This window comes from Parasteatoda tepidariorum, chromosome 10 (assembly GCF_982258835.1).
Source record: "Parasteatoda tepidariorum strain Cologne lab strain chromosome 10, Ptep-v5.0, whole genome shotgun sequence".
Taxonomy (NCBI): domain Eukaryota; kingdom Metazoa; phylum Arthropoda; class Arachnida; order Araneae; family Theridiidae; genus Parasteatoda; species Parasteatoda tepidariorum.
This window is the reverse complement of record NC_141764.1, coordinates 10,029,067-10,054,541: the sequence shown is the minus strand read 5'-3', so window position 1 is coordinate 10,054,541 and position 25,475 is coordinate 10,029,067. Positions and strand designations below refer to the sequence as shown.

Sequence of the window (25,475 nt, the reverse complement as noted above, 5' to 3'; positions counted from 1 at the left end):
GCCTAAAATATTTTGGAAAAATATATATTTAATTAATATATTTTTATATAAGTCTATAAGAATATATATTAATATATTCTTATATAAGTTATTCTTACATAGTCTGATTTCATAGAAAATATAATATTAATTTATATAGCTTGAACAAAAATAACTATGATTTTATTAAATAATAATGTTAACCAGTTATTAACTGTTTTAGCTATATTGTTTTTAAGTAATATTAAGTATTATTAATGCATTTTTGCATATGCTTTAATTAATATAATTGTAAAAATAAATAATAATAATCTGATTTAAATTCTACAAAATATGATTTAAATTAATTCAATTTTTTTTTTTAAAAAAAGATCATACTTGCTAACTATCAAGATATAGTAAAATTCAAGCAAGAAAAAGGCAATTAATAAGTATAATAAGGAATTAACTTTTAGCTGGCTCCTGTCCAGACTTGGTTTGAAGTAATTTGTAAGCTGACCAATGCTATGAATGGAGATCTGAAAGAGGGCAAAAGTCGACCCTTCTATCAAGCGATGAAAACTACTTTGGATACTGATGTGAAATTCTCTGAAGGGTAATATAATTCACTCTAATCACAGGGGTCTGTCCAGACATTTTGTGAAAGGTCCGTTTTTCGTGAAATTGTGAAAAAACTACTCACATTATTTCAACCAGGGTCCGCTTTTATGAATTTGTGCAAATAGGGTCCGTTAATTGCAAAAAAAAACTTTTTCAAGGAGTTTTTAAACTGTAAAGACATACAAGATTATGCTCAACACTGTAAAATTTTAATTAAAAAAATTAAATTTTAAAAAATAAACAACAATTGCTGCTTCTAAATTAGAGATGCAACATACAAATATTTGGTATTTAGCCTATACTGAACGCGGAATATTAATTTCGTACGAATAATGGAAGAATCGTCTGCCGAAAACAAAACTTAATTCGTTTATATCCATCTTTCTTGTTTTCTGCCCTGGAAAGGGTTTATTCGAATAACAAAATAATAATAAAGATAAACAAATTTGTGAAGGGTCCGATTAAAAGATAAATTATTTTGTGAACGGTCTGTTTTTAAGTTAAAATATTTTGTGAAGGGTCCGTTTTTAAGTTAAAATATATCCTCCTTTGTTATTGTACCTCTAAGGGAGGATTTAATGGCAAATCTATTTATTATGAGTGAAAAGCATAAAAAACATCCATAGCTTGCTACCAGCATAACATTAAGTGTTTAATGAATTAATAAAGAAAGAACAAACACACAAACAACTCTGGTTTTTCGGTTGTTAGTACAGTCGAAACTCATTAATGCGAAACCGCTTAATGTGAAATAGCATTTTACATGAAACACATGTTCGGTCCTGTGAGTCAGCAATCCATTATTGTTGTATTTAACAAGAAATTTTCAAGCTGATTATCGGTTAACATGAAAGGAAACTGGACACAATGCAGATAATAAGCATGTGAATAAAATCCTAATCATTCATTTTGAAGAATGCTATTTCTATTTTCTTCCTCCGTTAGAGGTAGCAGATGGGCAAATAAACAAAATAGTAAAAATAAAATAGTTAAAATTTTTAAGATTGTTTTATTTGGTTCATAATAGTAATTTTTGCTTACATTACTGTAGTACATAACATGTATTAATAATACGTAACAAATTGTCTTAATGATGTGTCGAATAAAACAAAATTCAAATATATTTTTACAGCTTTTTCACCGTTTGTTTCATTCGTCTGTCACCTTTCATTTCAAAGATTTTTAATATCAGTCAGTCATCCCCTGTATCTAAACTATATTGCAATTTGTACAAATGACATACTTAATACATTTTTATTAACAAAAACAGTCTTAAAATTCTTTTCTCTTCTTCTCTGAGTGCTTATTGCTGTCTTTTTTATTCTTTTCTCTTTCAATTAAAATTAAAAAGAAGTTTTATTTAAACGTTTTTAGAATGATAAAGTTGCTTTAAAGAATAAGAAGCGGCTATCAATGATTTTTTTTAAAAACCAATTATCACTTTTTATCAAGTGTTCCATCTACTATTACCAATAATTTCCAGAATGAAGCATTTAGACCTATCAAATACGCTCTGAAATTTTAGATAGAAAAAAGTAAAACTAGACACAGAGAAAAATGCTTAAACTGGTCAATGATAGCTCGTGAGGCTGTGTCTTTCCAACTAAGTTCAAAAAATTTCTGAATATGTTTTTGCAGCTTTTTTACAGTTTGTTTCATTCGCGGTATGCGGATGATTTAGACATCATTGCAAGAACTGTTCCTGCATTAAAAGAAGCTTTCCTTTCTTTGGAGCTTGCTGCTCTGAAATATGGGACTAATCATTAATACCGATCAGACCAAATACATCCCTGTACTTGCAAAATTAAATTCTAGTGAATCCTATCTGGAGATTGGTTCCCACAGGTTTCAAACTGTTCAGAATTTTACTTACCTTGGTTCAATAGTTACTGCCGACAATAACATAGACAATGAGATTCGGAGTCGTCTAATTTGTTCAAATAAAGCTTTTTATGGTTTAAAACGTTTTTTCAAATCCTCCCTTTTATCAAAAAATACAAAACTTTTACTCTATAAAACATTAATTAGGCCAATACCTGGCTCTAGACCTGAGAATTAATTAGGCTCTGAGACCTGGAACCTAACTCAAGCTGGTGAAAATAAAATTGCCATTTTTGAGAGAAAAGTTTTGAGGGCCATCCTTGATGGGATAAAAATAAATAATTCCTGGAGAAGACGATATAATACTGAACTGTATAAAATCTACAGAGAGCGAGATATTGTGAAATTCATAAAAATAAATTGAATGAAATGGGCAGCTCACATTTTCAGAAGGAATGATGACTCAAATTTAAAGAAAATCCTATTACACAAACCCCTAACGAACAGGAAAAGAGGTAGACCCAGGCTGAGATGGCTGGATTTAGTTGAGACTGATTTCCTTACTCTAAAGGAGAAAAACTGGCGAACAAGTGTTAAAAGTAGAGAGAAGTGGATTCGAATTCAAAGGAAGGCACTGGCCCACCCTGGACTGTCTAGTCAGATATGCTGATGTTTCATTCGTCTGTCGCCTTTTATTTAAAAGTTTTTTAATTTTGAAGTCATTCAGTCTTTCACTAGACATCCTGTATTCGATTCCTTTTTTTTTCAACTGTTTTTTATTATCTTTTTTATCATTTCAGAAGGTGCAATAAAGTCTTGCCCTTAGCGTCTGCTGCATACCAAGAAAACCTACCCACTCACTACACTGAGGATTATCATGAAACTAGGGTTAAAAATGATTTTAATAATTCCAAAATTGCATAACTATAAATGGAATTTTTCTCTGATTCTGTTTGTAATTTACTTTTAGCTTGCTCACGCTTTACACGTATTTAACATCCACGCAAGGGGTCCGGCCGTGCCGAGATTCGCTCAGCAGCTGATGGAAGACTGCGAAAGGCTCTGGAAGAACGGACATCAAATGTGCGAAGTTCTCAGCCTTACTGGAAATCATTGCATGAATCCAGTGAGTTTCTTTTTCATTTGTTGTTACTTCATTTTATTCAAAATATCACTGCATTTTAGTATTGTGTATGTTAACGTTATGGAAATATACACTCGACAAATGCATGGGTGATTTTATTCCAAGGGCACTCCCGAATTCTGGTTTTTTCATATTATTCTTCCGGGTTTAAAAACTAGAAGTGAGGCATGCAATTTCAGCATGAATATAGTGGTATTCTGCATAAATCAAGAGCATTGGTTTGCATCCTTTTGTGAATCAAAAACTTTTGACCCGGTAAAAGTTGGAAGTTTTTTTTTAAAATCCTGTTTGCCCGATATTTACTTTCATTCTTTCGCCAATTAGGATGACCCAGGGTAATTAACGATCACTCTGTTTCTGGGGTAAATAATGATCACCTAAGTTTTATTTTAAAAAAAATTTTATACATGGACAAGAATGCTTGTACACTTTACTAAAGTGTAACTACATTTACTTAATATTAGTTTTTTTGTTTAATCTAACAAAATAAGTATCTTTCAAACTGCTTTCTGTATTTTCCATTTCAAAGACAGGTTTCAAAATGTGCACATTTCTGCAACACTTCTCTTAATAAACATTTTGAGTTACTTTCTTTTTCTTTGATATAAAAATAGTGTAAGCTTTTGTTTAATTGTTTCACTTTTATTGTAAACATTATAATTGATTATAGGAAACTATATCAAATGTTGCCCCCTACAGATGGGGTAATTATTGATCACCGGGGTAATTCCTGATCATTGTCGTAACTTTTTATAAATAGTATAAAAAACAGCTAATAAATAGTTAATTGTCTTTTCTTAAATAACAGTTCATATTTCTAAATAAATCGTTTTATTAGCTGCTTAAATATGCCTTTTTGGTTTATTTGTTTGATCTTGATGTCTTAGTTGTTAATTATCATTGTATAATTATTTTTAAACAGCCCCTTTGCTATAAAAACTGGTGATCAGTAATTACCCCAGAAATGATCAGGAATTACCCCAGAAATGATCAAGAGAAAGGGTAATTCCTGATCACTAAAAATTTAAAATCTTTTAAATTCTAGTTAGATTTTTAAACATAAGAAAGTAGCATAGGTATTTATATTCATCTTTTGTAAAAATTGGTGACCACTCCGGGTGCGATCTATGGGATATTTTAGGATATTTCAGCTAGGGATGTAAGGAATATTCGGCCACTATTCGGTATTCGACCCTTTTGCCGAATATTCGGCCTAGCCGAATAATGAAGTATATGTTATTATTAATTATGCTGCTATTATTAATTATTTAGATTTGTAAAAGCCTTATTGTTGGCATCAAGATAATTAAAATATTACAAAAAATACATCAAGTTGTTAAAAAATTTTAAAATATAGAAAGTTTAAAAAATAAAATTTGTTAATATTTATTTCATTTTTAATTTAAAATTTGAAAATTATTTAATTACAAAATTAAAATTTCAAAAGCGAAACTTTTTAAAAAATTCTTAATTTTCTGAGTTTTAATAATTTTACTGACAAAAAAGAAAGTTAAGAATACATTTAACAGTAGTAAGTAATGAGTTCTTATTTTAAATAAAATAGCATATAAATTACAAGTATAACTATAACTAAAATATGCTATTATTAATTATTTAGATTTATAAAAGCCATATTGCCTTGTTATTGGCATCAAGATATTTAAATTATTACAAAAAATAAATCAAGTTGTTAAAATTTTTTTAAATATGGAAAGATTAAAAAAGCAATTTTGTTAGTATTTATTTCATTTTTAATTTAAAATTTGAAAATGACTTTAATTACAATCAAAAGAGAAATTTTTTTAAAAAAGTAAGTATTTGGCCGAATATTCGGCTATTCGGCCCCATCACTATTCGTTACATCACTAATTTCAGCTATACTAAACTATTTCATTTACTTCAGCATTATTTGTTTTAAGTATGTTGAGCTGTTCCTTCTTTCTCTAATTTTTTCCAGCACTTAATTAAAACTAGTACAGTTATCCCAATATAGCTTATAGAAGATCAGAGTGATTGTGTGTTTCTCCTTATAATACTGTGTATAATATGTACAGGGAATTTTTTTTACAGATTTGAGTGGCAACCCTGCTACTATAAAACTGAGATCATTTATTCTATCTTATAATAGTGATAATGGATTTACTCCTATTCAGATTCATAGAAGTGATCAAGATGATGATGATGTTGATGATAAGTCTCTTCCCGTGATGTCTCATTGCAGTCAAGTGAAAATAGTGTCAACATGTGAATGTGGAAGAAAGCAAGCCACCAGAGAGGACCCATTCGATATTAAGGTCAGTCTTTTAACTTAAGGACTAGAGAAAGCTTTTATTTAATTTAAAGGATCCGTAAAGTGTTGCTTTAAAATACTAGGGATTAAAAATGTTTTCGTAATTTTCTAGTCTAAAGAAAATTGAAATAATAACCTGATATAAATAATAATCTGAAAAAACAATCTTTAGTCCATCTAAATAATCTGATAGAAATAATAATGTGAAAAAATAAACTCTTTTTTATATTAATAAACATTCTTTTAGGCGTCATTCACTAAATTACATTAATGTAATGTGAATTTATTAGAGTTTTCTTAGTTTGCTTAATTCTTTACATATCTTTATAAATTCAGTATGATTAATAATAATCTTGTTAATGTTTTGTTGAATATGCTTTTATAAATAACTTTCATTTAAATCTAAAAAGTACACTCGATAATCTTTTAAAATAATAGTCAAAAATTAATTATAATTTTGAATTATTCATTTATATAATTAAATAAATTACTTATTAATTTAAAAATAGAATGAGCCACTTAATAATGAATATCTTTAAAATTGTGTATAAATTGTTTTTATGGTGGCTAATATAATCATGAAAAGAGTTCTTTGTCAGAAATTAGTTATTTTATCATGATCATGTAAAGTTTTAAGACATTATTGTGCATTTTATGAATGTATTAAGAACTTTCAACAATAGTAAGAAGGAATTTTTTTTTTTTTAGTACGCATATCTTAATTACAGGGTTGGAATTTCGATGTGTTTGTCTTGGCATGTCAAAAATTCTCAAAATCTGATAAAAAATATCAAAAACTTGGGACAAGTTTCATTTTATTAACATTGAGATCATTTTATTAGACATTAAATCATGATCAATACTTGCATTATAAACTATAATTATACTATAAACTAAACTCAGTGGCCCGACAGCCCATAGAGGGCCAAAGCCTACTGTGCCCATCTCAGTTTTCTTGACCTTTCGGCTCTGATGTGCTAAGACAGATGTTCCGGTTGGGTGGTCAGCCCAGTGAGGAGTCCCCAGTGTTTAGCTCCCAAGCATGCTTGGTACTCATTTTATCGACCCACTGAAGGGATGAAAGGCTGAGTCAACCTTGCCCAGCTCATGGATCGAACCAGGGACCTGTGGCACGACAGCGCGAAGCACTACCGCTCAGCCACTGGGCGAAACTATTATTATAATTTGTATTAATATATCACTCTTATAAAAAATATTGCCAAAACCATTAAATTATTTATTGATTTTTCTAAAAGCATGGTACTTTTGATATATTATAAGTAATAACTGTAAGTTGTTATAATTATTATTAATCTAAATATTGATTTTAATTATTTTATGTCACAATTCAGGCAGATTTTTTAGATTGAGTAAAACTTAAGTCGTAATTGTCTGATCTCAACTAATGAAAAAAATATTTTTTTATATGTAATGTTTGCTATTATTACTTATATGCAGGTTAGCAGTATATGTCTAATCATGGGAACGAGGTTTTGAGAAAAATTCAGGCAGCCAAAGAAAAATTTTCTGTTTAAAAAAAATTCCTACAAAATTTTTTTATTGTTAAAAAATGTGTCAGTTTAAAAATTTTTTACCTTGTTAAAAAACTTAAAATGTCAAGTTGTGTATTTATTAGTTTGAATTCCTTAAGTTTAGGAGTAAGTTAATTTAATAAATTATTACTAAATTAACTTTACAACATATTTTGATTTCTAACAATTTTTAACATATGCTCATTTATTCAAGAATTGTGAAAAATCAAACAAATTTTTATTCTTATATAAGCTTACTTTCCAAACATATTTTTTTTAAAAAAAAATATTGTACTAAAGGAAAATGAATGAAAAATGTTAACATTTTGGGGGAAATTTTGATCCAAAAAAAGAAAAGAAAAAAAAACATTTTGTTCTGAGGGACTAAGAATTCTTCTTCTTATATGTACTTGATTATTTACTACAAATCATAAATATAATATATTCCCTGATAAGAAAACTAATTATAATTTACAAAAAATATAAATTTTTTTAAAATGATTTAATAATTTTTTCACTCAATCAATTCAATGGTATAATTAAGTTAGCAGCAATATTTAGTACAGTTATTAGAATAAATTTCTTAATTACGTGTTATTTTATTACGTTATAATAAATTAGTAGGTCAACATTCTAGTCCATACAGCTGAGCATCAATAAAAGAACATTTTCAAATTTCGTTCGTATTCATACAAAACTGAAAACTGAACTTGTAGTACTGAAAGCTTCAAAATCACTTTTTTGTAATGGCTTGCTTTGGGAAAAAGAGGAATTAAAATGGAAGTAAATGAAAACTGATTTTACATATAAAAAGAATGCGATGATTGTTAAGTGATATTTTATAAGAATTTTTTTTGCATTTTCATTTTTAATAATTAAACAAATAAAGGGATTCGATAAATTGCAATTTGACATTTTTATTTATAATTACATATTTATAATACTATAACAGGGATCTGTTTAGAAGAAATTTGGGTCCGTCCACAAAATGTTTTTTCCTTAAAACGAACCCTTCACAAAATAATTTATCTTTTAATCAGACCCTTCACAAATTTGTTTATCTTCATTATTGTTTTGTTTATCAAATAAACACTTCCGAGGGTTGTTGGGGGCGAAAGAAAGATGGTTCGAGACAAAGAAGTTTCCCTAAGTTTAAATTCCAAATGTAGTATTCTAAGAAAATATTTCTACTTTTGCAAACATCAAGTGCACATTCTTATTAATGTTAAATCATAATTTTTTTGTAAATAAATCATTGATCAATTTATATTTATTCATAAAATTAATTAATAGAACATTATGTAAATAAAAATTAATTTCTGGCAATTTTTTAAATAAAATATTATAAATTTAAAAATTGTTTAAATTTACTTAATGCGTAACACATTAAAAGTGATACATTACTAAGTTGTGTTATTTAAAATATGTCAATTGAAACTATTACAAATGTGAGTGATTTTGTTTCTATCATTCGTCCAAAATGAATATTCTGTGTTGAACAGTATAGGCTAAATACCAAATATTTGTACTATGTTGCATCTCTAATTTAGTAGAAGCAATTGTTGAGCAGAATCTTGTATATCTCTTTGCAATTGAGTAGAATCTCTTTGCAATTGAATAACTTCTTGAAAAGGTTTTTATCAATTTTTGCAATAACAGGACCCTATTTGTACAAATTCACAAAAGCAGGACCCTGGTTAAAAGAATGTGACTTCACGCTTATTTTATATTCACAAATTATGAATTTTTTTTCACAATTTTAGAAAAACAGGACCTTTCACAAAATGTCTGGACAGACCCCTGTATAATGTAATACACATTTATATTTTTATGTATATTATAATACACTTTTTTATTTATAATTATCTAATATTTTCTACTCTAAAATTTTGGTTTTTGACAGTAATTTTGAAAACAAAAAGAGTTTTATGTTAAAATAATTCAAGAGCATAATATTGATGGAGCACTTGTAATTTCACATGTATGTTAATTTAAAAATACTTCATATTTATTATAGCCAAAATTTTTGGTTTTCGGCAATTGTCAGAAACTTGCCACCCTGTCTAATTATGAAATTTTTTTAAAGTGCTTAAAAATATTTTTTGTTTCCTTGAAAAATGCTTATTTTTTGTTGAGAAATTTGGTTATGCACACTGATTGAGAAAACATTATGAGTGATGGATTAGGAAGTGGGTTCGAGCATTTGAAGATGGTCATACAAATGTGCAGGATGACGAACAAGGTGGGCGACCTTCAGTCACTACTGACAATTTGGTGCAGAATGTTGACCAAACAGTGAGCGAAAATAAGTGTGCTTTAGGACTAAGTCGTTATCTGATGACTTTCCTCAAGTTTGTTAAAGTGCTTTTTATGTATTAGTAACTGAAAGATTAAATTACCGAAAGCTGCACTCACGCTGGGTTCCGAAAATGTTGCTAAAGGTGAACAAAACCAAATGTATGGGAGAGGTGTCAACCTTCCTTGGGCTTTACCACGTATAAGGTAATGATTTTTTTAGCCTAATCATTACAGGCGGTGAAACCTGGGTGACCTACAGTACACCTGAATCAAAGCATCAATGAATGGAACAGCAGGATTCAACTTCATCCTAGAAAGTGAAGTTTAAGTAGACAATGTCAGCCCCGAAAATCATGTGTACCATGTTTTGGGACAGCAAAGGGGTGTTGCTTGTGTTTTCCTTTCCGTCTAATGCAAGTGCGCGTTAATTCCATCAAAAAGCCCACCATGAAGACAAATTTCTCCCAATACTTCATCCAGGAGTTTGTTGGATTGGGTTCAAAATTACAAGGCTATGGAGTTTAACATTAGTAGTCATAAACCCCCAAAAAATGGGTCGGCTGTTCACCGACGGTTATAAAATATAAGTCTGATAGTAATGTGTTTGACGTTCAAATTCTTCATTTATTAATTGTCATTTTAGGCAGCAAATTACGACTTCTACGTTCTACAGAGAAATCAGTGTTGTCGTGATTTAGACAGGGTAGAGTTTCCAATTTTTCAAGCCAGTTCAGATGTGGCTCGTCCGGCTCCATCTTCCTCCTCCTCTCCACCCCCTGATAATGATGCTCCATCTGAGAAGTCAAGGGAAGTCACAAACTCCAACATACCTGTTGCTAAATCTGAACTCTCTGAAGGTATGACTGTATTGCAATTGCCCATCACATTGTATATTTTATGTTATGGTGAATTTTTTCATTATCTTTCATTTTAAAATAATCTTTAAAAAAAATTTGTAAGTATCTTTTTTTTTTTTAATCATCCTATGTTTTCTGCTTTTGTATTTGTGTTACACTTTTTGTTTTTCATTTCAAGAACTTTTTTTTTCTCCAATGACTGAGAGTTAATAGTATAAAAATGAAATAAAGCAAATTTAAAATCAGATATACAGAAAATCATTACCTCATTAGGCTTCTTGCCAATTAATAGCTCTCAGTAATCAAAGTTCCATGAAGACCTTTGCACTGAATAATGTGGTGACCATCCATAGGAGAAAGGCCACCAAGGAAGGAACAATGAAACTATTCATTTACTAAGATGTTTGCAAATGAAAATGAGTAAAAAGAAAAAACAGAAAACAAACTTTCTGAGCTGAAGTCAAAGTTAAAATGCCTATATACAAGGGCGCCGGCAGCGGGGTGCAAGAGGGTGCGCTTGCACCCCCCTAGCTTCTTTTTTTTTCAAACAATTAGAGCGATGCAGAAAAACAATTTTGTTATAAAAAGATTTTATTAAAAATATTTTTATTCAAAAGCAAATAATCAAATAAATGATACATAATAATTAAAAAATTGTTTAATCAAACAAGAACTGTGATCGTCTTGTTTGCTGTCCAAATCTGTTTATAACTTTTTCAATGAATTCTGAGTCATCTTTGATTCTTTTCTTATGTACACTGAGCATGCTCAAACTTGGCAGATATCAGAGCTACATTTTAAAATTTCATTTAATAAAATATAAATAATATTATATTTTCTATTAGTTATTTAGTTTAAAAAAGGTGTATAACACAAACTGACATCTCACAACTGTAAAACTTCATCAACACAATAAATATCAATGTTAAGCTCGCACAAACACGTTAGTATGCGAAACTACTGTTAGTAGTAATGTGTGTTTCAAAGTCAGTAGCTACGTCAGCGCCATCAGTACAGTTTCTCGTGTCCAAAATTTGCAAATACAAGAAATTCATACTTTTTTTTAAATATCTAGTTAACAATGAAGAAATGTATCTTGAAAAAAATTAACAGATGAAAGTATATGTAATAACAAAACAAGATGCAATAACACAACACTTAAAAAAAAAAAAAAAAAAATTGGGGGGGGGGGAAGTAGTTTGTTAGAGGGTTGCACCCCCTTTTATATTATTCTGCTAGCGCCCTTGCCTATATATATATATATATATTTGTATTATACAGTGGAAAGTCACGTATCCGGAATCGGCGGGACTTCCCGAAGTCCGTATATTTGATTTTTCCATATAATTGACCTCCAAGGTAAACAAAGCTTAAAATGATCTGAATCTAAGAAGCAGAAAATAAATAAACATTATTTTTCAGGCAATAATGTTTTAGTATTAGAATGATATCTAATCAATCATAAACAAAATATTAGAAAAAAATAATTATTGCTATTTTAAATATAAATATAGAAAACGAAAAAAATTCACAGTTATGAAAATATTAATTGCTCTCTCCGCCATTTTGAACTAGAACGATTCAAGCAAGAAGGGGGAATTCCCGTCATTCATTAAGGTGGGTATGTGGAGAAGAAAAATACATTCCCTCCTTACTTGTCATTCAAGTTGAGGGCGGGGTAGTGACAAATTCTTATTTTCTCTCCCATCATTGGCTATCAAGAAAGCATAAAGGCGTGGCATGCTGATTGGGTTCTCTTTATTTTTTCTTGTGTTACTAAAGGGGATTCCCCCTCCACTTTAACATTTGCTGTGTTTACCCTTTTTCACAGTATTTCTTCTTCCCCTGACACTCAAATAAAAAGGTTCCAGGAAACGCCTCTTTTAGGAAAGAATTTCTCTGCATAGGAAAGAAGGGGGAGGGAGGGGACTCAGTTGTGCTCTTTTGAAAACAAATCTCCCCCTCCCCCCTTTTCTGCATTCCAGAGGAGGAGCGTCATGGTTTTAGTAGATCTTCTGTTCTCTTTTCTGTTGATTTATGGGTTCAATGCATAGATCTCTAGAAGCTGAAAAGGGGAAAAACCTGTCAAGACTTCGTTTTTTTTTTTTAATTAGAGGGGAAGATGAAGAAATGTTTGTTTATTTTGATTGTTAAAAAGTGTCCGGGAAATCGACCCTTCCGGAAAAGGGACGTCTGGATATGGGACGTTACACTGTATAGTGGTTGACAAAATCATTCTGAATTAAATTTATTAAATCAATAATAGATTGTTAAATTAAAATTTGTTTCCACTCAAACTATTTAAACAAAAATGTCCTGATAATTAAAAATAAGTAAGCTGCTATAAAATTTAAAGTTGGAGAAATAATAAATTGAAATAAAAACTGAAGAAATGAAATAATAAGCCACTATAAACATACTATAATTCTTACTGTTAGAGTCATGATGGGTCAGGGGATAGAGCGTTTGTCTCTGAATGAAGTGAACGAGGTTCGAATCCCAGCGATGGCTGATCGTTACAAATTCCGCATCCGGCTTGCAGAGACCACAGTGCTGATGTAAAATATCATCATTGGTAGACAGATCTTGATTTGGAGTTCCCTTGCCGTCAGGCTAGCTGTGGCAGGTTTTCATGATTTTCTCCTCTCCATGTAACGCAAATGTGGGTTAGTTCCATATAAAAGTCTTCCAAGAAGGCAAATTTCTCCCCAATACTTGGTCCAGCAGTTCCCTTGTCTTCTGGACTAGGATCAAAATTACAAGGTGATGGAGTTGAACATTAGTAGTCAAAAACCCAAAAAATTGGGTTGGCTGTTCAATGAAAGTTCTGCTTACCATAAATAGATAAAATAAATCAGTTATATAAGAGTTCAGATGGGACTACTAAAAAAGCTTGCTACAACCAAGTGTTTGCATAATTTTAGCATAATTGTGAAGCATAATTTAGGTGATCACATTTTTGTCTTTTGAAACAGGAAACTCTGAGGAAAATTCTTTGACCAATGAGATGGAACAACTGACCACAGAAGATAAGTCTTCTCAGAGTCAAGAAGAAAGGGATGAAATCGTCATCAGCATCCAGGAAGAAAGCAGCATTAGCAAAGGTTGCTGTTTTCTTTGTTGTACACTTTATGAGTTAAAGTAGACGCCCAATGGTGGCAAATATGAATTTTTTTTCTATAGTTTTCCTCTTTGATTGGATAAAAATTTATTTTTAAATGCATTTTTCAATTCCTACTATTTATTCCCACTCTCCCTATATCTTGTTCAAATTTTCAATCGTTAATAAAATACTTTTTATTCACCTGTTCAAGTACAAATACATTTTTTAAAACTTTTAGTGAATGACACTGGATGTTAATACAGTTTTTTAAAATATTAATTCATAAATTTAATTAATTAGTTTTAGTTTTATATGGAAGAAAAAATTCTTAATAAAATATTATTTAATAGAAAGTAACTAAAATAAAATTTTTCTTTGTTGACTAAAGTTGGAATTGAATCTTTTATATATTTCTTATTTAGTGTAATATCAAAATAAACAGATAAGCAAAACTCTGAAATAAGATACAAACTTCTTATTTCATTTAATTTTATTTGCTTTTGATCCATTCAAAACTGCTTATATTGTCTGCCAAATAAATTAGGAGATAAAAAAATTAGTACATATCTGTGTCAGGGATGATAAAAAATTTCGAAACAATAATCCTTTATTTATTATGGTATTTGGGTGATTAAGGTTCTATGGTATGTGAGTTTTGAACTTTTGCGAAAATGAATGAAATTTATGACAAAGTTAATTATTTTGGTATTTATCTGGCACTTATTGTACTTATTCATTTATGAAATGAGTACAGGGTGCATAGCGTTTTTAAAAAGTGCTTACTTTTGATTTACATTTTTTAAAAGCTCTTAAAGATGCTTTTTTTATTTGGGGTTTGTAAAAAGTTCTTATTTTTCTATCTTTTTTTTAAAAAAAATTTTCTTTGTCGTATCATATTGAATACAAAATTACAAAAAAATTCATGATTTTCCCAATTTTCTCTGCAATATTTATCGGAAGCTAGTTATTTTATCATGATTATGTAAAGTCTGTGAAATGTTTTTTTTTTTTTTTTTTTTTTGAATTTCATTGATTTTATGTTTATAAATTAAGAACTTTAAACGACAGGAAAAAACTATATTTATTACTGCGCGAATTGGAAAGTGATTAAAAATATTCTTCGAGTGCTTATTCTTTGTTGAAAATAAAATAAAAATGAAAATAAAGACGTTTCCTCTCTAATCAAATCAAAATACATTTATGTTTAAAAACCATTTTTTTCTAATTTTATTAATCATGCATGAGATTCTTCCAATTTTTGGAGATATTTCGAACTAAAATAATAAAAGAAAAAGCTATGTTAAGTGTCTATTTTTCCTAATATTTCTACATTGTTTTGTTGATTTACTTTATTATTTTATTTTCTTTAAACCTGATTATGTATGTATTTTCTTAAATCGTGATTTATGTATGTAAATCTGAACAGTTTTTAATTTTTTTAACTAATCTTAAGTTCATTGTGTTGTCAATGTACACATATAGCAGAAAATAATAAGTATGTAGTTAATTAAATTTTTTTCTTTCAGTGAAAAATAGTTTCAGACCCTTTTTCATTCATTTTTTCTTGATTTGACTTGATAGATACTTTCAGATTTTTTTTTTATTTTCCCACTCTCATACTAATATGATATTAATAATATACAATATTTTAAGATAGTAGAAACTAAAATTTGTTTTGTGTAGTTCTCTATGAATGACTTTTTTTTTAAACTTCAGATAAAGGAAATCTTACAAGACAGCCTTCTACTACAGAATATCTGCCTGGTATGTTGCATTCAGAAAGTAGACCAGGATTACTTCCAATGTTTTCCTCTTGGTCCCTAGTGTGTGTGGGACCCTCTAGTCTCTACTCCCATAACATTGGTGAGAGTTCTTACTGTCTCTGTATAGTTATGAAGTTTGTCTTCATTTAATCATTTCAGGGCAACAAAAGAGAAGAAATATTCAGCTCCTAAAATACAACCATTACTTTTAATTTTTATTAGATCCGTATCTGTTTTATCTTGACTTCTATATTATTCATGCACATTTACGCTCCTTTTTATTATCTTAGGAAAGATAACTTTTTCCTTCCGATTTAAAACAGGGTTGCCACTCCACCAGTAGAACAGGGAAATTAAAAAGCACCTAAAATAACCGGGATAATGCAGGGAATTCTGAGTTTTTTCCAGCAAACTGGAGAAATACAGGGAATTTTCTTTCTTATTTTCGTCTTTGGGATATTCAAGGCGCAATCTTTGGGATATTTAAGGATGATATTTCAGCTATACTAAACTATTTCATTTACTATAGCATTATCCGTTTTAAGTATGTTATTTCTTAAAGCTTTTCCATCAATTAAAACTAGTATAGCTAGACTTATATAGGTTTCTCAAAAGTACATCAATTGTGTGTTTCCTATCAATATATTGTGTATAATATGTGCAGGGAATTATTTTTCAGATTTGAATGGCAACCCTGTAAAAAAAGAGTAAAACAGTAGTTTAAAACCATGCGTGGAAAAATTTGTTTTCTATTGTCAGTATTGTTTGCATTGTCAACATATACATTGCATTGTATTGGTTCAATAATGAAAGAATCTAGGCGCACCCTTAAAGTTTATTCATTTATATATTTAATATGACTATTTTGATTCTGTACTTAAACTTATGCTGTTCAGTTAACCTATTTATTTATCAGTTTCTGAGTTGTTTGTAAAGAAAATTTACAGTTGCAGTTTCTTGTAAAAAATCTGTAAAACTCTTAAAAAGGAAAGATGAAGTGAATCTTATGAATGGTATAGAAAGGAATTTAACCACAATGAAGAAATAAATAATATTTCCTCAACAGGCGGCATCAAATGATCTACAGATGCTTCTCACAAAATTCTTACGTTTGCTTACATTTTCAGTTTTATTGTTAACACCTGAGTAGTTTGAATAGTTTTCTCAAGATTTTAATTATTGATTGACAAATGAAAAAATTTTAGTTTTGAAAGCTCCTAATTATCTTAGCACCTATTTTTGGAGTGTTGTTCTTGAAATTAATCAAAAATCAAACAAAATTTTTATCGCCTTGTTTGAAAGTAGGGTTCAGTTCAGACGTTCTTAAGAGGAAGTGTGGTAGAAAATTTTCATTGCAAAATTTCCTTCATTACTAATTTAAATGTAAGTTCAGGCAAACCTAGTGTAAGTTATGAAGTTTTAGTTGCTGAAAAAAATACTTCGAAATATTAAAATGGAAACAAATTATTAGAAGAGAATTTCTCAGTTACGTAATCCTAAGTTATTATCTCATAATTTATTTTCATTTGTATATTTTAAAATTTTCTTTTCAGTATTTGAAATTCATGGCTTACTCTAGGTTTCTTTGAACTTTATTATTCTACACTTTAAATTTTAAATTAGAATTAAAGGAGAAAGAGAATTGGCTTAAGGGCGTTGAAATAAAATTGCGTCTAGGGACCAGTAAACAGGACTGCATGTAGTGGTCATTATAATGAAAGAGTCACACTAATTGAGTCATGCTAAATGTTGGCTGAATTTTATATAAAAGCTTACTAATTCTATAAGTAAATGATTTATTTACATATTAAGATTAAATTTTTCTTTTCTTAAATAGTATAATGACTATTAGATTTTTATATTGTAAAATGTTGTTTTAATAAATATTCTAATCTGCTTGTTGATATTAAATCTGTAACAGGTTTGCAAGATCAGCCTGGATTCATACCTGGAACAAATTACTTACTTCCTTGGGATGTGACTGTAAAATTGGAACAAAAAGAACGCTGGCCTGCATTGTGGGAAGGGAAGAGATCGTATGGTCTGAAATCCAAAAAGACTGTTAGGGGTGAATTCTTTTTTTAAATGCATTTATTTTTTAGAGATTGTAGATAACATAAAAATGCTGCTTATAGAATTATGTTCTTTCTTATTATTCATCTATTTTATTTCATCAATATTCAGCTCTGTTTACTACTATGAACATCTATCAACAAATCGAAATTTAAAATTTCTTAAAAACCTTCAATTATTGTTATTATTTAGAAAAAAATATAACTGTTGTGACTAGGGTTGGTGAAATTAATGATTTTTAAAAAAAGATAAATCAATTAAAAATTAAAATAAGTTTTTTTAAAAAAATTTAAATCAGATTTTTTTTCATTTTTTAATCTAATCTAGATAAAAATGTATTAATAATACTTAATTTTATTCAAAAACAAATATGGAGCTAAAATATTTTATTTTTCCTAACTAAAATAGTTAAAATTATTATTTAATTACAACAATATCTAATTTCTGAATATAATCAAAATAATTTTTATTAAAGCTCAACAATCTCATGAATTGCAATAAAATTTAATTTTTTATGTACACAAACGACATATTCTTAAAATTTTAAAATACTTGAATTTATATAAGTTTAAAACTCAAGATTATTATTTAATTACAACTCTATAATCACTCTTTAAAATCAAAATTTTATTCAAGTTCAACAACCTCATGAATTTCAATAAAATTTTATTTTTTTATAAACACAAACTACGTATTTATAAAGTTTTAAAAATGCTTGAATTTAAATGAATTTAAAACTAAATGGATGTAATTGAAACATGTTCATTAAACAGTGAATTGTTTTAAAAGTTTCATACTACTTTTATCCACATTTAAATTTTTTATTTATTATTTTTTTTTTATTATCAAATAATAATTTACAAACATCGCTGCCCTTTAATTATTTCTCTGGATGAAACCTTTGGACTTTAAACGAAATCACATTCTTAAGAATATGCTTATCAATTATATTAAGTAAAAATAAATAAAGTACCTTAATTTCATGTGTTAAAAGAATCAGCTAATTTAAATGAATGAATCTTTTTTAACGCATCAGTTATTTTACTTTTTGGCAATGCAGTAAATTCCATTTAAGAAATATCTTTTACACACCTCACTGTAATATCCTTAATTAAAATGCCGAGATCTTCCAAAAATATCTAACTTGATAAATTGTTTTTAAAATGCTTATATAATCTTAATGTTTATTTTTTTCTTTAACTTTCAAGTTTTTAAAATGTTCATAGTTTCTGTGTCCCGTTGAAAAACTATTATCTTCTGTAGTAAAATGGTCAATAATGGTGCAACATACAATATAAACATTTTCTACAATGCATACATTTTTGTACAATATATACACATATCAGACTACTTTTAAAAAGGATAAACAACAAACTAAAAAGAGACATATATTATTTCAGACACAATAAAATGTATCTTTATTATATATTTAATTAAATTTTGCAGTTAGTTTAATGTTTTTTAACTGTTTGTTGTTGTTAACTTTTTAGTTTGTTGTATTACAGATACAATAAAATATACTGTTTTTAATTTCAGTTTTGTTTAGAACAGAAAGTTTTCACAGTTTCAATAAAATTTTATTAATGGAGCAATGAACAACTCATAATAGTTTGACATCAATATTTTAGAAGATTCAAATGGTACTGTTGTATAAAAAAAAGTACAAGACAAGTTACCATTAGTTAACCTCTTCTAATGCCAATATTTAATTAAAATTTATAATTTAGTTGAAAATTTCTTTAATTAAATAATTTTAAAGTGGGGTTTAAATAATTTCAAAATATAAATTAAGTGAATATGCAACTCAGCGTTTGTGTTCAAGAACAATTTTGTGGATAAGGCATCTACTCCATAATTAAAAATTATACAATATGATTATTGTACTGTTGATTGGAATTGTTCTTTTTTAAAATCATATTAAAAAGAAAAATCGACATTAGTGAAACTATTAAACTCCACCCTAATGATTTGTTACTGCTTTTACTGAAAATTATAAATTAGCTCATAAGCTGCTAAATTCACAAAATAAATAAACAAATAAAAAATGAGAAAGCGAAATTGTTATTTAAGTTTTTTTTTCTCATAAAATGATGGAATTCTCAAAAAGTTAGAAAAAAAAATCCTAAAGGTAAGGCCATGAACCATGTACATAGTTGGTAGATGGTCTCTAACCTAAATTTGGACAATTTAATTTTGCATTTTTTACTAGCATCATTACTTAAAATAAAAAGATGTATCAAAAATCCAAATCTTTTGATTCTTCAAATCTATTATTTTAAAATCTTCATTTGTATTCATGTCTTGAAGAATCAAGAGTATCAAGACAAAAAGTTATACATCTTAAAAAATTTAACAAATAATAAATAATTAAAACAATTTAGAATATCATTTGAAAGCCAAAACATTTCTTTTAATTTTTCATCCATATTGTATTTCTCATTTTAGATTAGTTCAGTTCAAACTGTGAAATTGCTTAAGGACTGAAAAGCAGAAATAGTTTCTGTTATGTTTAAATATTTTGAAGAGAATGTTTCCGTTATTTTAAACTTTTAGTTTTATTGAATTGTTATGATAATTCATATTACATTTATATTTTGCATTTGAGTAAAAATGCATTTTATTTCGTATCTATGAATCTTATTTTTGGTAATATTTTATTTGTTAAACATTTTGTTTATTGCAAAAGAAAGATTAAGTTAAATAGTAAACATCTAATTATTTATTAAATGTGAATGCATATTGTAGAGATATGCAGCGAAGAAAGGATATTCATACATAATTACCAATTAAATTTAAATAATTCCTTTGTGTTCATTAAAATCTTAAATCAAGTACTTTGAATACTTAAGAAACAACTGTTTAAATTTATTATCTTTTTTTCTTTCATTTTAAAAGCAAAATGTATAGTAAAAATAAAAATTCATAATTTTTTGTACCGTGTTCAACAAAACAATATGTGCTTTTCATTTCATAAATGCTTCTAAAAATACCATTCTTTAACTTAAAAGCAAATTATGTGTTTATTTAATTCATAACTAATCACATAACTTATTATTCATGAATCATTTTAGTTATTGTATCATTATGCAATCATTTACAGGGCATAAAAATGACTGAAATAGTTAATCTCCTAACTATTTCTTCCTTTGAGAATAATCAATCAATCCTTATTCTGTCTATCTAATATTTATATTTAGTATGAATATATAATATTCTTGAAAAAACTAACTTATCTTCGGTCAGGTCTTTTCATGAAACCCACTCATCCTCTGACAAAATTAGGTTTTTTTCTCAAAAAAACCCATGTGGACTGGGTTTTTTTCTTACAAAAACCTGCTTTAAACTGTTCTAAATGTAATTTATCATTCACTAAAACATTAAAGTTTTTTAAATCTTATCAAAATTTCTATTTCTTGAACATTGTTACTTAAAAACAGAGCAACATCTTTATACTTTCGAGAATGCAAAAATCAGGTGTATTTTAATGAGAACTTCATTATTATGCAACAACAAAATGAAGTACAATTTGCACACTAAACAAATGACTAAATTATCGTGTAAAGAGCAGTTGCATACATATGTATCAAAAATATATACTCATAGGCAATGATCTCAGATTATTTGCCTCATAACTATTTATTTAGGGAATTGAAAAAACTTCTTGATCTTCAGTGTGTAGATATTTTTCTGATGGTGTGGCACAACATTTTTGAAATGAAAGGAAAAATCAAATTAAAAAAAGTACTAGCCTATCACAGATCAAAAGAAAAACTTTTCTAATTTTTCTCTATAACAAAGTTCACTGCTGCATTGTAAATTTCTTACGTAACAATCAGAATGTGAGCATTATTTATTTCTTACTTAAATCGCAAACATGGTTAAAAAAAACTAACTTCTTGCTTAATAAATCTTTATATAATCATATATTTTAGAAAAAAAAGTGCACAAAAAGTATTGGTTTTACTCAAAATTTTATTAATAAAATTCTCTCTTACTTATCAAATATGTTCATAAAATCATTAACTATTTATTCTTAATTATTAGTCATACTTTTTGTAATCTTTTATTGGTTTCCATTTTGTAAAAGCTAATTTATGATGTAAAATCAGACAGTGTTATGTCAGTAGCACCAAATGTTAACCCAGTAGCTAATTTATTTGTGTTTTTTTCTTAATTATTAAGAGTATCAATGTTTAGAACTTGAATGTCTTCAAAAATGTCATTATCTCTTGAATGTATGTGAAAAACATTTGATATTTGTATCTGTTATGTCCATAACAAACAGTTTTTATTTTTTGAAAACATTCGCGGAAGTTGAAGGATTTTAGGATTTTTAATTAAGTTATATGCATTTCAAGTCTACAAATATAACATCAGTATTAGTGGAATTACCCTATTTTATATGGAATTTTAATTACTTAATATAAAAAGTTAAATGTTGCCTTAATTTTACGTTAAAATTTGTATTGTTTCAAGCAAGTAAGAAAAAAAAACAAGAAAGATTTATATGATATATAGATAAACCTAATAATATGATATATAGGCATACAGTAAACAAATGACAGTAATTAAATAATTCTGAAATATGATATTTTTATAATACACACAAGCAGGGGCAAAATATCTCTTCAATATTCAGTTCTTTTATTTATTATTATGTTAGCAAATTTAAAGAACAAAAAATTATATTTTTGAATTGCTTATTGAAAAGTAATATTCTTTTCGATAATATTCTATTTAGAAAAGTTTATCGAATAAAAGTAATATGATTAAGTAATAGTTAAATGAAATACTCCAAGATACTTTTGGATTGTTTAGTTAGTTTCAATTAAGGACTTAAAATATTATTTCACATTTTGTTTTTGTTTTAAATGGTTTTAACAACAAAAAAAAACTTTTCTTTTCAAACCCTCAAAACCTTATGAGACCGGAACAATGTATCTCAACGGAAGAAATTAAGCAAAACCATTTTTAAAACCTTTTTTCTTCTTCTTTTAAATGACAAGCTATTTCATCAAATTTGTTCAATATTTTCGTCCTGTATTCAATTGATCAGCATTTTGAAAAAGCAATTTGTCGTAACTGAAAAAAAAATATTCCAGCTCATGATCTCAACTAAGTATGGCTGTTAACAAATTAAGGCTTAATTTTTATGTCATAGTATCTGACTGAGAAATTATTAAATTTCTTCAATTTGCATAAAAAATATTATAACTAAAAAATATATTCCTTTTCATGTATTATGAATACTAGAAATTGAAATTAATTGTTATTAAAAAGTCATTCAGTAATTTTACGAGACAGATTGTGGAGTTAAAAATAAAATTAAATCATTGAAATACCTAAAAACGAGATGACCCTAATTATAGAATGAAACTTATTTATAAATCCAGGAAATTTTTTCCTATTTTCTGGCATTTCTAATTTCGAAAGTAAAAATGTAATTTTACTGGAAAAATAGGAAAATACTGCTATTGTGGTTTTATCAAACTAAATACAAAAAGGATTCAATATCTTATTTTAAAAAGCTTCAAGTGTTTTTACCGATTTTACGATAGTGTTTATTGTAATTTTTATTAGCAAGATTTAAGATTTTTTAAATCTTGCATACTTAGTTTAAATATTTTTAATATCAATTAATTGATATGTTTGTATTTTCAGATAAAAGATAAGCCAATGTTCTCTGCTAAATTGAAAGTTTTAAAGGGATGTAAAAAAAAAAATTATGAATGTATACTTTTGATGGCTTTAACACAATCATATAAATGTAGAATTCACTACATTTATATTTAATGTAGATTGAACATCATTTATATATAATGCAGATTGAACAACATTAATATTTAATACTGATTAAACTATATTTTTATTTCATGTAGATAGAGCAACATTTATACTTATCCTAGCTCCATCAAATTGCTTTTCAACAGATTTTATCAGATATACAACTACTTATACAACATATGCAACTACAGACTGAACTAAATTTATATTTAATATAGATTAAACACCATTTATATTCAATGTAGATTGAACAACATTTACATTTAATGCTGATAGATAACTGATGCTGATGATTAAACTATATTTTTATTTCATGTAGATTGAACAACATTTATACTTATCCTAACTCCATCAAAATGCTTTTCAACAGAATTTATCAGATATACAACTACTTATACAACATATACAACTACAGACTGAACTAAATTTGTATTTAATATAGATTAAACACCATTTATATTCAATGTAGATTGAACAACATTTACATTTAATGCATTTCTATTTCATATAGATTGACCGTCACATATACTTAATGTCGATAGAACTGCAATTATATTTATTCTAGCTCCATCAGAATGCTTTTTAACATAATGTATGCTGTTTTTATGAGAGTGAAGCAGTATATTTATCAAAAAGCTTGTTAAATCTTCCTGCTTTGTTATACTATTTTCATAATGGTGATATTTTGCAGATGGTCCCCAGTTTAACGTGAAGATATTCATTGGTGTAGAATACGAATGTTACAGGGGTCATCGTTTTATGTGCTCTGCTCCAGATAGGGTGCTCAGAATCACAAGCACTGGTCACGTTAAAGTAAGTACATTAATCAATTCCCTTACCAATCATTTTGAGAAAAAAATGCCAAAATTCAACATATTCTTTTTATTAATAAATTTAAGGAATTGAAACAAAACATAATGTACAAGTTTCAGGTTGAAATTTGAATTTTTTTTTCATGTGTAAGAAGCATTTAATTTAAAATCAATTTACTATCACGAGTTGGGCAAAAGAAACTGAGTGAAATATGAGTCTTTGTATGATAGTTCTTAAAACAAGGGACAACACAAAGTGATACGTTTCAAACGTCAGTGAAGGAATATGCAATTTTTTTTTATACTCTTATTGCTGTATAAATTCAGCAATCATCGTACAATAAAACTTGCTTAAGTTGACCACTAGTGGTGCATTGTTTTAGTGGTCAACTTAGACAAGTGGGCAACTTATAGAGGGAGTGGGTCATTGTTTACTTTTTCGTTTCCTATATTCTAATATTTAACTAACTTTTTAAAAAAAATTATTTCGTTAGTTATGCATGTGAAGTGTTTGATAAAAATAATTTCTTAAAATATCAGAACAAGAAGATGTGTAATTTGAAAACTTTAACAAAACAAAATTATTTGAACACTTTAAAATTTATTCTGTTATTACTACACTTACAAACCTATTTGTTACAAAAATAATCCCTCATTGTTGTTTGGCTCTGTTGTTTAGACTTTACATCAGCCAAATGTTTTGAATGGAAGAAATGGTCAAAAGCTGACCCCCTACAGTTTCCCCAGATGGTCAATTCACAAAAGGGTTTAAATTAGCTTTTTGCACTATTTCACCAAACAAGTTAAATTTTAACATACATTGCAAAATGCCAGAAAATTTTCTGAATTTTTTTTTTCTTGGTCAACTTATGAGGGTTTTAGAATAGAATTTCATAATACTCCTAGACGAAATTGACTTATTTCAGTGGTCAACATACAAGATAGACAGGTGGTCAAGTTACAAAGGTTTTGCTTCTTTATATAATATAGGAAAAATTCCGTTCTTGATAATTGAGGTCAACTTATGCAGGTGTCCACCTTACAAGGGTGGTCAACTTGGCAGGTTTCACTGTATATACAATTGCACAAAACACGTGTGCCATCCAACAGCAAAACTCCCAAATTAAACTTGACCAGCTTCCAATCACAGCAGAATATGTTTTTTGCTTCCGACAGAGTAAAAACGTGATAAAACAAAACGTACTGACAAATTCTGCTAAGCCCGAGTTTTCTCCAGATGTTAAATATTTGCAATATATCCGAGTAAACTCGGGATAATCAGGGAGGCGGTTCATGTAAGTAAAATCTTTATTCAATAACAAGATTCAATACATTTTTATTATCACATTATTGCTTTTTCTGATTTGCAAACTGTTTCTTTTCTCATATCCATTACATCTTATGTGGTTTATGGGAAGA

At 27.9% G+C, this 25,475-nt stretch overlaps 1 protein-coding gene across 5 annotated transcripts in view; it reads left to right on the top strand.

The window, feature by feature from the left end:
• LOC107444126 (nonsense-mediated mRNA decay factor SMG8) overlaps positions 1-25,475 on the top strand; it is a 62,904-nt gene that overhangs the window by 19,877 nt on the left and 17,552 nt on the right. For 3 of the 5 annotated variants that reach the window (XM_087153319.1, XM_087153318.1, XM_087153320.1), the window contains 9 exons: positions 435-574; positions 3,201-3,288; positions 3,371-3,526; positions 5,698-5,838; positions 10,308-10,521; positions 13,497-13,625; positions 15,341-15,487; positions 17,309-17,455; positions 23,936-24,057. In XM_087153319.1, the coding sequence (XP_087009445.1) occupies positions 435-574; positions 3,201-3,288; positions 3,371-3,526; positions 5,698-5,838; positions 10,308-10,521; positions 13,497-13,625; positions 15,341-15,487; positions 17,309-17,455; positions 23,936-24,057 (1,284 nt within the window). The remainder of the gene's footprint in view (positions 1-434; positions 575-3,200; positions 3,289-3,370; positions 3,527-5,697; positions 5,839-10,307; positions 10,522-13,496; positions 13,626-15,340; positions 15,488-17,308; positions 17,456-23,935; positions 24,058-25,475) is intronic. The other 2 variants (XM_087153321.1, XM_087153322.1) reach the window with 2 other exon arrangements.